The sequence below is a fragment of the Carassius auratus genome, chromosome 4, assembly GCF_003368295.1.
Source record: "Carassius auratus strain Wakin chromosome 4, ASM336829v1, whole genome shotgun sequence".
Taxonomy (NCBI): Eukaryota; Metazoa; Chordata; class Actinopteri; order Cypriniformes; family Cyprinidae; genus Carassius; species Carassius auratus.
Genome location: NC_039246.1, coordinates 14697030 through 14710266, shown reverse-complemented (window position 1 = coordinate 14710266; position 13237 = coordinate 14697030). Strand labels below are relative to the sequence as shown.

Sequence of the window (13237 nt, the reverse complement as noted above, 5' to 3'; positions counted from 1 at the left end):
TTTTTTCCTGCATTAAATGACAAAAGTGGCTCAAAGTAACCCAGAGATGTGAAATGAATATCATAATAGACTAAAAGACTTCCTGAGGCAATTGCTACATTCCGGTATCTCAGCAGTGAAAGTTAGTAAGATAACCAAAGAAGCCTGTTGGAAGATACCATCAGTCTCTGCACTGGATATAAAGCATTCTATTCATAAACTGACCTAGTTACTGTATAATACAACATTATTACAGAAAAAAAACTAAATTGGAAACCAAGAAGAGAAGGGACAGTGAGAATTACTTGTAGGCCAGTATGTTTGGGTCTTTGTATGTCATCAAACAGTCCAGTGCTATTATCTGGATTTGTTGGTCTTTATGGCACAGAAGCTGTGGGATAGAGAAAAAAACATGAATCTCAGGCAGCCATTAATAAGTAAAATGATCTTTCACATAAAGATGGGAAATCATACTTGGGTGTACAGTTCACTTAGTTTTGCCTCCATATATAAAGTTTTTGGATTGGTGAATTTGGAAAAGACCTTCAACTGTGCCATGAGCTGCCTGTAACAAAATAAGTACATATGTTGACAAGAAACAAATGAATACTCATTTTTCTGTTATATTAGGCATGCACATCTAGTCTGTGAAAGTACGTAACTAGAACACAAAGGCGAATGTTAGAAAATAAGATAATCTCTTTCTTGACTGCTGATTTTCTAGGCATCTTCTTCCCTTTCTACCTCTTCACCCATTTCCTGCTCTGATGAGGAGCTGCTCTTCTTTATGAGGTCCTGTGTGGGAGCCACCTGCAGGTCAGCTGGGTGTAACTCATTACTCTGAAGGCAGAGAAACCTATAATTGGAAATAATTAATCTATAAACAGATACACAAAACATTAGTAATATTGGAAGGTTAATATCATTAGGCAGCTTTTGTTATTAATAGGGAGTGAATTATTTAAGGCCATGATTGTAGAGTATTTGTATCTATTTGGGAGCACTGCAGTATAAGTAAGGAGGAATGAATGTGATGGGGCGGGATGACAAGCATGCAGCTCCAGGAACAATCACGGTGAGTAATTTTGGCTTAGACTCTCTGACTGAATAACACTTCTTTCTGTCATGACTCAAACTCTGAACTAACAATCAGCTTTCAATGAGTAAATTCCTGATGCTCACTGATAATATTTAGCCAAAAGAGCCTCAAAGCCTGCCTTGTAAAATCAAGAGTCTCTCTTAAAGAAGTTCAGACGTGCACCAAGATGTCAAGTGCGGCGTCTTTCAGTGTGTGGGACTATGTGGTCTTCGCCTTAATGCTGGTGATCTCAGCAGGCATCGGGGTTTACTACGCCTTCAGCGGACGAGGTCAGAGCAGCTCGGCAGACTTTCTGGTGGGTGGACGGAGTATGACGGCAGTGCCGGTGGCTCTGTCCCTGACAGCCAGCTTCATGTCAGCCATCACCGTTCTGGGGACCCCGGTGGAGGTGTATCAGTACGGAGCCATCTTCATCCTCATCTGCTTTGCTTATTTTCTGATGGTGGTTGTGAGCTCTGAGATTTTCCTGCCAATCTTCTACAGACTGGGAATAACCAGCACCTATGAGGTGAGATGACAGGAAAAAATGAAATAATGCATAAATTTTTTTTATTGGTAAGTGAGTTTATTGAGGTAGTTAAAATGTTGCAATTATACATTAATTCTGTAACTTATGCAATTTTTTTTTCTTTGTTTGCAGTATCTGGAGATGCGTTACAATAAAGTAATTCGACTATTTGGGACAGGGCTGTTTATCATACAGACAGTGAGTGTTTGATTGTTATTATCTCTCTTATTAAATCATATAGTGAATTCAGTGTACTATTTCGCATCTCTTCTCAGGTGTTATACACGGGTCTGGTAATTTATGCTCCGGCTTTGGCTTTAAACCAAGGTAGGATTTTTTGCACTTCTGTAATTCTTACAAACAATTATCCGAAATTCTAGATTAATCTTATTCTTGAAGCAGTTTCTTCTTCTTTCACTTTTAAAAATAAAGGTTCCAAAAGGAGAATTTTACGGCAGTGCCATTGAAGAACTTTTGTTTCCCCTAAAGGACCTTTAGTGAGCAGTTCTTAAAAAGAACCATTTATTCTTAACATTTTAATAATCTAAAGAACATTTTTTTCAAATATAAAGAACCTTTTGTGAAATTGGAATGTTCCATGGATATTAAAGGCTCTTTATGGAACCATCAATGCCAGTAAAGAAGCTCTATTTTTAAGTCTGAGTGAAACGGCTTTATTGGTGAAGTGTATGGTGTAACAAGTATGCTTGATAGTGCACAGTGCTGTCTGGTCAAGTGAACCCTCTCCCTTGTCTCCTCTTCTCAGTCACAGGTGTAGATCTCTGGGGTGCCGTCATGTCCACCGGAGTGGTTTGCACTCTCTACTGTACATTAGTAAGTTAGAAGGAGAGTAGTGTTATATTGGTGTCAATGGGATACTAAAATACTAAGTTATTAAACACAAAAGGTTTTATTATTGTTTTTATTTTTATATTTTCTATAGTACTTTCCAATTTTAGTTATTTTAGTGCATCAAGTTAAACTACACAATACAAATGTTTCCAACTAGCTGACACAAAACAAAAATTAATATACATATTCTACACATTTTCTTTGATTTCAGTTGACATTTTATTTCAGTGACAATAAACAAGATCAAGATGTACAGATGAAAAAGTTTCAGAATCCCTGCTATATTAAACTTAAACAGAACACTCTTAAAAATAAATGTTCCAAAAGGGTGTTTTTACAGTGGTCATAGAATAACTTTTCTGGTTCCCAAAATAACTATTTTGAAGAGCGTTTAAAAAAAAAAAAACTTTTTTGAATATAAAGAACCTTTTCTGCTCTTGAAAGTTTCCATAGATGTTCAAGGTTCTTCATGGAAACACTGATGCCAATAAAGAACCTTAATTTTTAACAGTGTAGCAACACTTGTTAGAATTGGCATTGTATGTATATATATTAAAATGTGCATCATAAAGAACTGTCCCTTTAACCCTGGTAGGGCGGTCTAAAGGCAGTGGTGTGGACAGATGTATTCCAGGTGGGCATCATCTTTGCCGGGCTCTTGGCTGTCATCATCCAATCAGTGCTGCTGCAGGGCGGGATCTCCACTATCATCAGTGACTCCGCCCAGGGTGGGCGGCTCAACATATGGGAGTAAGTTATGACATGACTGACAGATACAGGAATAGATAATTAAAGGGATAGTCCAGAGAAATTTTTAAATTAATACTGTCATCATTTACTCATCCTCATGTCGTTCCAAACCTATATGAGTTTCTCTCTTCAGCATAACACAAAAGAAGATAATGTTGGAACAATGTTGGAAACTGTACAGTTTCAGTTTCCACTGACAATCAAAATATGTAATGGAAGTAGAATGGAACCAAAACTGCTTGGTCACCAGTATTCTTCAAAATATCTTCAAAATATCCATATAGAGCGACATGAGGTTGAGTAAATGACAGAGATTTTGCCTGGACTATCTCTTTAAACGTTTGTCTTTCTCATGCTGTGTCCGACCCTCTCAGCTTCGATCCAAACCCTCTGAGGAGACACACTTTCTGGAGCATCACAGTGGGAGGGACGTTCCTCTGGACCAGCGTCTATGGTATCAATCAAGCTCAGGTGCAAAGATACATATCATGCAAGTCCATGTTCCATGCCAAAATGTGAGCACTGCACAAATCATAAATCTCTAATTCACATTAAAAGGAATGCAATATCTGACCCACTTTTCTCTGTGTTTTTGTCTCTATCCAGGGCTTTATACATTAACTTGGTATGTCTTTGGGCTATATCGTTATGCTCTGTATTTTGTGGCTTGTGTCTATACTCCTTTTATAAGAACTGTGATCCATGGACAGCAAGAAAGGTGTCTGCTTTGGATCAGGTACCAACCACAACAATGCATCTCAAATGCAATAAAAATAACTGTGCATGTGCATGTTAGAACATAACTCCCGATAACATTTAAATTACTTTTTTTGTTTTTATCAATTTGAAATATGGTACATTAATGTTTGTCTATATTATATGCAATAAGCTTATGCCATACCTGGTGTTGGACATCCTGAGTGAATATCCTGGCGTGCCTGGACTGTTTGTGGCAGCAGCATATAGTGGCACATTAAGGTTTGTTCTCTGTTAAGACAACCAGTTCACCCAGATTCATCATTTACTTTCCCATAATGTCATTCTAAACCCATATAACTTCCTGTGTAACATAAAAGAAGATATTTAGAAGAATGTCCAATCAGCTCTTTGCCATACAATTAAAGCATGACTCAAAAAAGGACTATAACTCTTGTGCTATATTCTTAACTCTATTATAATGTTCTGATAGTATTGTGAGAGTTAAATGTAAAATCAGGAAACACTTTACAGTATAGTTTAATTTGTTAACATTAGTTAATAAAATATTTACTTATCTCAAAAGATCTTCAAAATAATGGTTATTTGAATATTATTCACACTAAGAAGAATCGTTATTTTAAGAATTTCACCAAAAGGTTCTTTTGAGGAACCTAAAACATGGAGTGATATGTGAGTTAAAGACAAAATATTCATACCACATTTATCAAATGAACATTTGTGAGCATGTATTATATCATGTTTGCTGTCTACAGTACAGTCTCCTCCAGTGTAAATGCTTTGGCTGCAGTAACTATTGCAGATCTGATACGGCCATACCTCAGTCTGTCAGAAAAGCAGCTGTCCTGGGCTTCAAAGGGCATGAGTGAGTGAATATCTTCACTTAGAGCCCATTAATGCATAATTAATAATTCCACCTAATGAACTAGATGATATTCCCCAATTACAGGTCTGTTTTATGGTGCCGTGTGCATCGGAATGGCTGGTGTTGCATCTTTAATGGGAGGGATGCTACAGGTGGGTTACTGATGAATTATGTGAAATTACAGGGCGAATGATGGAATAATCCTAATTTTTCTGTCTGTTTTATCCTCAACAGGCTGCTATTAGTATCGTAGGAGTGGTTGGCGGACCTCTACTAGGCCTTTTTTCTCTTGGCATCCTGTTTCCTTGCGCTAATGCAAAGGTTTGCACAAATTTAATATGCAATTAAATTTTGCTTACATTTTGCTCACCACCAGGCCATCCAAGATGTAGAGGAGTTTGTTTCTTCATCAGAACAGATTTTGAGAAATTTATCATTGCATCACCTGCTCACCAACAGATCTTCTGCAGTGAATGGGTGCTGCCAGAATAAGAATCCAAACAACTGATAAAACATCCCAATAATTCACATGACTCCAATCCATCAATTAACATCTTGTGAAGTGAAAAGCTGCATGTTTGTAAGAAACAAATCCAGCGTTGAGTTTTAAGTTAAACCATTGCTTCTGACCAAAATATTAGTTCATAATCCATAAAAATCCTTCATCCCTCCAGGGAAAAGTGGACAGGAATGTTGTGGATTATCATGATGTTTATGAACTGTTTGGACTCTCATTCTTACGGCACCCATTCACTGTTAAATTACATCTGAATCTGTTCTGATGAAGAAACAAACTCATCTGCATCTTGGATGGCCTAAGTCTGAGTAAGTTTTCAGCCATTTCAGGCCAACTAAAAGTGTGGCTGTTTTAGGGAGGTTTAGCAGGGTTGACATCTGGTTTGGTGCTGTCACTGTGGGTGTGCATCGGGGCACAGATTTACCCTCCACTACCAGAGAACAGCAGACCGTTGTCTCTGGTGACACACGGCTGTAACTTCTCAGGTAGCACTAACTGGACTGCAAATACAGAGGAAAATCTAGAAAGGTGGGTTTGCAAGAATCAGTTGAATTGAAATCTATTGGCTGGTACATAAAACGATCCATTTCTCCACAGGCCTTTCCTGGCTGATAATTGGTACTCGCTCTCATACCTGTATTTTGGCCCATTGGGGACTGTGACGGTCATCACTGTGGGTCTCTTTGTCAGTGTACTTTCAGGTATGCGACAATCTGATATGTGAAGCACTCTGCTGTCTTCGTTCAAAGCAACTGACGTTTTCTGAGTTTCTCTCCAAGGCGGCAGACAGATGAAAGTACAGTCTGGGCTTATGATATCAAAAGAAGATCTCACCTTCTACAAAGCCTACAATGTTCTCAAAGCAAAAGTGAGTATATTCTTTAATTCGAGCATATATACAAATATACATGTACAAATATACTCACACTATTCCCATCACTTTGATCATTTTTTTTTTTTATTATTTGCACTAAAAGGTTTCCGGCAGTGCAGGAAAGTTTGACCTGGAGCAGGAGCTGGACAAATCCTTTGGAAAAACCAACTTTGCTTTCTGTGATGTAGAGCATTCTACACAAACACCTACTTAGAACATCATAAAACTGAAATGCCTTTAACTATACATGCATATGTACTTGTCATTACGAATAACTGTCTATTGTAAATTTAACAAGGACTTAGAAGTAGTAAAAATAAATGTTTATGTCCAAATATGTTATAGTACAACACATCAAATACAAACAATCAGAAATTTACAGAAAATAATGATTTAACCTTTTGACATATACACTGTACAGTCTGGCACGTGTGACAGATACATGGATCAATGCTCTGGTTCACAGTAGCGTTTCTTCATTGCTCTGTATTTCCTGAGGAAGTAAAGTGCCTCGAGTTCTTTGATCACAAGGTCTCCACGGTCCACCAGCTTTTTTGATTTTCTCAGGATCGGTGATATATTTGTTCTTCATGAAAGCTGTTTTCAGACGCTCCCTGAAGTATGAAGTGCCTTTTGGATAATCCCGCCCAAGATACAGAAGCTGTATAAAAAGAAATGCATTACCCAAGCAATGGATAGTCATCAGTAGGAATTTCTTCCTTCTGTATTTGCTTCTTTTGTGACTTGGCTGCCATGCAATGTTATGTCCAGTAAAATGAACAGAACAGATGAAAATGAAATCAGAAAAGGCTGCTTACATTTTTGTACAATCTTAAAACTTCACCTCTCAGTGGATTACTCATTTTAATGTCTCTCTTTTTATCCTGAGGCAGACAATAAACCTAAAACAAACAGAGTACAAACAATAATACACCACAATGTATTGCCTATTATGTTTAATAGCATGCAACACACAAATAACACAAAAAAAATGTGCACTGAAATTCTCCTCAAATATAATTCTCCTCTTATTGTATTGTCATACTTTATAGATTATTAAGGTGCTAAAAGCCGATTTAATGAGTGGATAAAGTAATCTTCAGATCGGTAGTAATTTTTTCTTATAAGAAATATGGTTTATGACAACGTTTGCTCAGCTACAAGATCATAAAAGAGGCGCTTACCAGGACGTGCGGAGGAAATTCCATGGCATGGATGCTTTCCAAAATAAAAGTCCTGAAACACGACGGCTTCTCCAAATAAAACATCTCGGTTACGTATGTAACCTTGGTTCCCTGAATAGGGAACGAGATGCTGCGGTGACGTCACCACATATGGGAACACCTCCGGTGTGACGAATGTCTGAAGCCCAATACCATCCCGCCAATCCTATTGGCCAAATGGCGCATAGCACCACTCTACGCATGCGCACGCATGATATACCTGGGTGCAGCGCGCCATTTCGCTCAGATTTCATGACTGAAGATGAAGAAGTTATCAAGGTACGGAACGGCCAGAACCGCAGCATCTCGTTCCCTATTCAGGGAACCAAGGTTACATACGTAACCGAGATGTTCCCTATCATAGGTCACTTCGATGCTGCGGTGACGTCACCACATATGGGAACGATATACCAAAACGCCTGACGTACCTGATAACTGAGATCCGAGGAAGCATCTGCTCAAGCGGAGAGAACCCGGGAGCCAGGGGCCATCCTCACATCCAGACTGTAGGACTTGATAAAGGTGCTCGGTGAGGACCATCCTGCCGCAGCACAGATATCATCCATAGAAGAACCACTGAGAAAAGCTTGAGAAGAAGCTACAGCTCGAGTGGAATGAGCCTTAATCCCTAAGGGCGAAGCGAGTCCGCGCGCCTCATAGGCCAAAGAAATTGCCTCCACCAGCCAATGGGACATGCGCTGCTTTGTAACCGCATGGCCCTTGCTTTTATGTCCAAAGCAGACAAACAGCTGGTCAGATTCACGCCAAGGGGCTGTACGATCCACATAAGTCTTTAAAGCTCTCACAGGGCAAAGACTTAGATCTCCTGACCCAGCCTCAGCAGGTGAAAAAGCTTCCAGAACCACTTGCTGAAAGCGAAAGGGGTTAGATGCGACTTTAGGAACATAGTTAGGCCTGGGCCGCAGCAGCACCTTCACAGGGCCCGGTGCAAATTCCATGCACGAGGGTGAAACAGAAAGAGCCTGTAAATCCCCAACTCTCTTGAGGGAGGATAAAGCTATGAGAAGAAGTGTCTTCAGTGTCAGGAATTTATCCGATACGGTTTCCAAGGGCTCAAACGGATGCCCTGATAAACCTAACAACACAATGGATAAATCCCATGAAGGAACTCGCACAGGGCGGAAAGGCCTCAGCCGTCGCGCACCCTGTATGAAACGAGAAACTAATGGATGACGCCCCACAGAGGCACCGCCTATGTATTCGTGGTAAGCTGAAATGGCTGCCACGTAAACCTTTAAAGTGGCTGGTGTAACGCCATCCGAAAAACGCTCCTGGAGGAACTCCAGCACTGAAGCCACTGGGCAGTAAACTGGATCCACATTATGATTGCCACACCAGGCTGTAAACAGTCTCCACTTGAAAGCATATAAGCGTCTCGTAGAAGCTGCTCTAGAATTCAATATAGTCTCAGTGGTTTCAACAGAAAGACCGGGACATACTAATGCACTCCGCTCAGTGGCCACGCCCACAGTTTCCACAGATCTGGCCTCGGGTGCCAAATCAGCCCCTGTGCTTGTGATAATAAATCCTGTCTGAGGGGAATCTCCCACGGAGAGCCCGCTAGCAGACTGATCAGATCCGCAAACCACGGCTGCGTGTGCCATCGCGGGGCCACCAGCAGCAGCTGTTCCACTCTGTCCCGCCGTATTCTGCATAATACCGCTGGGATCAAACGAATCGGAGGAAAAGCATACAGACTGGTCCTGGGCCAGCTGTGAGCTAACGCATCCACGCCCAGGGGCGATGGGGAGCGTAGGGAGAACCATAGCGGGCAATGCGTAGTCATGCTCGACGCGAATAAATCCACTTTCGCTTTGCCGAACATCCGCCATAAAAGATCCACCGTCTGGGGGTGTAATCGCCATTCTCCCTGTTCCAGAGCCTGTCTGGATAGCAAGTCCGCTCCGAAATTCAATCGTCCGGGGACATGAATGGCCCGGATCGATAGAAACTTGTTCCGAGACCACAGAAGAACACGCCTCGCCAGCCTGCACAGGGGGCGGGAGTGCAATCCTCCTTGATGGTTCAGATAAGACACAACCGCTGTGTTGTCTGATCTGAGCAGCACATGACGGCCGATCAGCAGATCCGTGAAATACTGGAGAGCCAGAAAAACTGCCAGTAATTCCAGTCTGTTTATGTGCCAGCCGCGCTGAGCCGCTGTCCATACTCCGTGGGCTGGTCGCCCTCGACACACAGCTCCCCAACCAGTCAAAGACGCGTCCGTCGTGACAGTCTCTCGGAAAGCATACATTCCCAGTCGAACTCCTGACAGGAGAAATTCGGTTGACATCCAAATTTTTAGCGACATCACGCACCGCCGTGTCACCGAAATCGTGCGATGCGGGAGACAACGGGGTGAAATATTCCGCCTTTTTGTCCACCACTGAAAGGGGCGCATTTGAAGCAATCCCAGACGAATCACGGGGGATGCTGCTGCCATTAGACCCAAGAGCCTGAGGCACAATCTCACGGTCACCGTGCGACCCGCTTTGAAGTGCTGCACGCATGACGCAATCGACTGAGCGCGCGGGAGAGAAAGCTTCGCTGTCATCGCGCGAGAGTCCAGATCTATTCCCAGAAAAGTTATCCGTTGAGAGGGAGTTAAAACACTCTTCTTGAAATTTGTTCGTAAGCCCAGGCTGTTCAAATGATTCAGCACAAGATCTCGGTGAGAGTGTGCTTGAGTCCGCGATTGCGCTAGCACCAGCCAATCGTCCAAATAATTCAACACACGAACGCCCTGGAGCCGCAACGGGGCCAGAGCTGCGTCCATGCATTTTGAGAAAGTACGGGGCGCTAAAGCCAAGCCAAAGGGAAGAACGCGGTACTGATACGCTTTGCCCTCTAAAGCGAATCTGAGGAACTTCCTGTGTCTCTTGACGATCTGAATATGGAAATACGCATCCTTCAGATCGATCGTAACAAACCAATCGTTTGGTTGGATCTGAGACAGAATAGATTTCACCGTCAACATCTTGAATTTGCTCGGTCTGAGTGCAAGATTCAGACGGCGTAAATCCAGAATGGGCCGTAATCCGCCGTCTTTTTTTCGGTACCACGAAATAACGGCTGTAAAAACCTGTCTCCATCTGAGAGGGGTGTATTTCTTCTATAGCCCCTTTGCTCAGCAGAGCTGACATTTCCTGTCGCAGCACCGCCATTTCCGTAGACTTCACCGTAGTGGAGAGAATTCCGCGGAAAGGAGGCGGGCCTTTCCGAAACTGAATGGTGTATCCGTGACAAACCGTGCGTAACACCCATTGAGAAATGCCGGGCAAGCGTTCCCACGCGGCCCGAAACAATATCAGCGGTTTCAAAGCTTCCGCTCCCTGCAACGCTGTCATACGCGTTAAAACGACCGGACACGAAAAGCCCGTGGTGTTCGTGCACCGGGGAAGCGTATGCGCCAGAATCGTTGCGTTCCGTTGAGTATAATCCTGAAACGTGTCCACGGCAGGAATTAGGCCAACAGATGGAACATCGGGCTCTGCCGCTAGCGAAAAAGCGGCGGCTGCGCGAGCCGTCATAAACGGGCCGTTTGTGTATGGTCCTTGAGTCGGCCCTCGCACTCCGAAAGCAGGATTGCGCAGAGTGTCTGAGGGAGCGTCTGTCATTACAGCTCGATCCAATGTTGCTCGAGGCGCTGTTAGCGGCGAGACAATCAATGTTTGAGCATGGGGACTGCAATGAGAGTGTAGGATGCGCGAAAGCGGTCCGACAGCGCTCTCTAGCGGAGGGCACAGTCCCTGGCAAGCAGCAAAAAGATCAGGAGCTGCTATTCGGTACCCGAGAACGAGAGGCTTTAGCCGTCGAGGTCAGGTTCAAACGTTTACGTTGACGCTGGTGCGCCGGAGGAAAAACCCTAGGGCCCCAATCCTTACGAGGAGGCGCCATAGGTGTGGGTTCCTCTCGAGAGGCTGCTCGCTGGCGGTGAGAGGAGGTTGAGCGAGAACGCGCGGGCGCTTGCCGGCGTTCAACCTCCCTGGGTCTGCGGGGAATCAGCTGGCGGAAAGCGGCTGATTGCTGTTTCGCTGCCCTGAACTTCTCCACTACTGACGTGACAGCCTCACCGAACAATCCATCCCTGGAGACAGGGGCATCCATAAGGAAAGATTTATCCTTCTCCTTAATATCGGTGAGATTAAGCCAGAGGTGGCGCTCAACCGAAATCAAACCGGCCATAGTACGGCCCACTGCACGAGCGGTATGTTTGGTAGCACGTAGCGCCAAATCCGTCGCTCTGCGAAGTTCTTTCACCGCCTCCGGTGTGATGCCCTCACCTTCATCCAATTCCTTCAATAACTCCGCTTGGTAGGCCTGAAGGACCGCCATAGAGTGGAGTGAAGCAGCCGCTTGACCAGCCGCCATGTAGGATTTACCCACCAAACTAGACGTGACTCGACACGCCTTCGAAGGAAGAAGGGGGCGAGACTTCCATGCCGCGGCCGAATTAGGCGCAAGGTGTTCGGCGAGAGTCTCTTCCACCGGGGGCATCATAGTGTAGCCATGGTTCGCCATATCAGAAACGGTGGCGAAATCCGCGGCCGCAGCATTAGTGATCCGCGCCGAAAACGGCTGTTTCCAAGACCTCGAAACCTCCTGGTGGAGATCCGGGAAAAAAGGTAAAGGCCTCCTGGGCTGTGCAGGTGTCCGACTAGTTAGAAAACGGTCGTCCAGCTTAGAAGAAGGTTGGGCCTCGGCCGCGTCAACCTCCCAGTCTAGCCCCAATTTACCCACCGCACGAGAAACCACATCCAACAGCTCACTGTAGGAGGGGGAAACACGCCTCTCCTGTCCGCTAGGAGGAAGAGGGCTAGTGTCGGTCGCGAAGTCCTCAGACCCCGAGGCCGCGGTGGATAAAACATCGTCGTCATAACGTCCACAACCGAAGGAAATGGCGGCGCATGCCTCCGGTGTGGGAAGCAAATCCTCATTAGAGAAGACGACAGGCTCAGTATAAGCTTTATTCTGCAGCAGGGTAGGGGAGAGCGAGCGATGTGGAGAATATTCCAGCGCTGCGCTGTCCACGAAGTCCATGTCGCACGTGTCACCCCAGGCCCTCGCCTCGTGCGGTGCCTCGGCAGTCGCAGAGGTGACCTGACGGGGGTTAGACTCGAGGGCGACATTAGAGAATACTTCCACCCTAGAGCGCAGTACTCTGAGCCGCAGGCCATCACAATGGGGACAGGAAGAAAGGCCGCTAAGCGCTGCCTGTGCGTGATGTAAACCAAGACATACTACGCACCTGTCATGAGAGTCCCCCGCCGTGATGTACCTGGTACATGGCTCCTTGCATTTGCGAAAACTCATCGCGTCCGCGAAGAGGAGTTAACACTGCTCGAAGAGATCGCTGGAGAACGCGAGATGATAGGGCACAGATGATTCGCTATTCCTGAAGGAATGAAATCTGAGCGAAATGGCGCGCTGCACCCAGGTATATCATGCGTGCGCATGCGTAGAGTGGTGCTATGCGCCATTTGGCCAATAGGATTGGCGGGATGGTATTGGGCTTCAGACATTCGTCACACCGGAGGTGTTCCCATATGTGGTGACGTCACCGCAGCATCGAAGTGACCTATGATAGGGAACCCAGTTTGCGTCTGTGCATTTTTTAGAATAAAAGTCTCATTGTGGCATTGAACCAGTCAACCACGTGGCCTGTAAACTTAGACGTTCTTTAACTCGCTAATTTTTTTATTTTTGCACAGTATTTTACAGTAAGAACTTGAGATAAAAGACAACATTATTTCAAAACATATTTTTATTTAACAATATCCATACATTTCACAAAACATTCTCTGAAAAAACATTCTCTAAAAATTTTTTTTC

At 44.3% G+C, this 13237-nt stretch overlaps 1 protein-coding gene and 1 pseudogene across 1 annotated transcript; one reads left to right on the top strand and one right to left on the bottom strand.

Annotated features, from left to right (window-relative positions):
* Window positions 1-1120: 1120 nt before the first annotated feature.
* Window positions 1121-6290, top strand: LOC113060123 (sodium-coupled monocarboxylate transporter 1-like). The gene is given in 13 exon segments (XM_026228970.1): window positions 1121-1586; window positions 1719-1784; window positions 1862-1913; window positions 2353-2420; window positions 3034-3188; window positions 3563-3703; window positions 3795-3924; window positions 4078-4166; window positions 4661-4770; window positions 4855-4922; window positions 5005-5091; window positions 5643-5988; window positions 6067-6290. Coding segments are annotated over 13 exon segments (1878 nt in total). The 5' UTR covers window positions 1121-1244.
* On the bottom strand, window positions 6150-7389 carry LOC113060117 (LYR motif-containing protein 5A-like; annotated as a pseudogene).
* Window positions 7390-13237: the final 5848 nt, after the last annotated feature.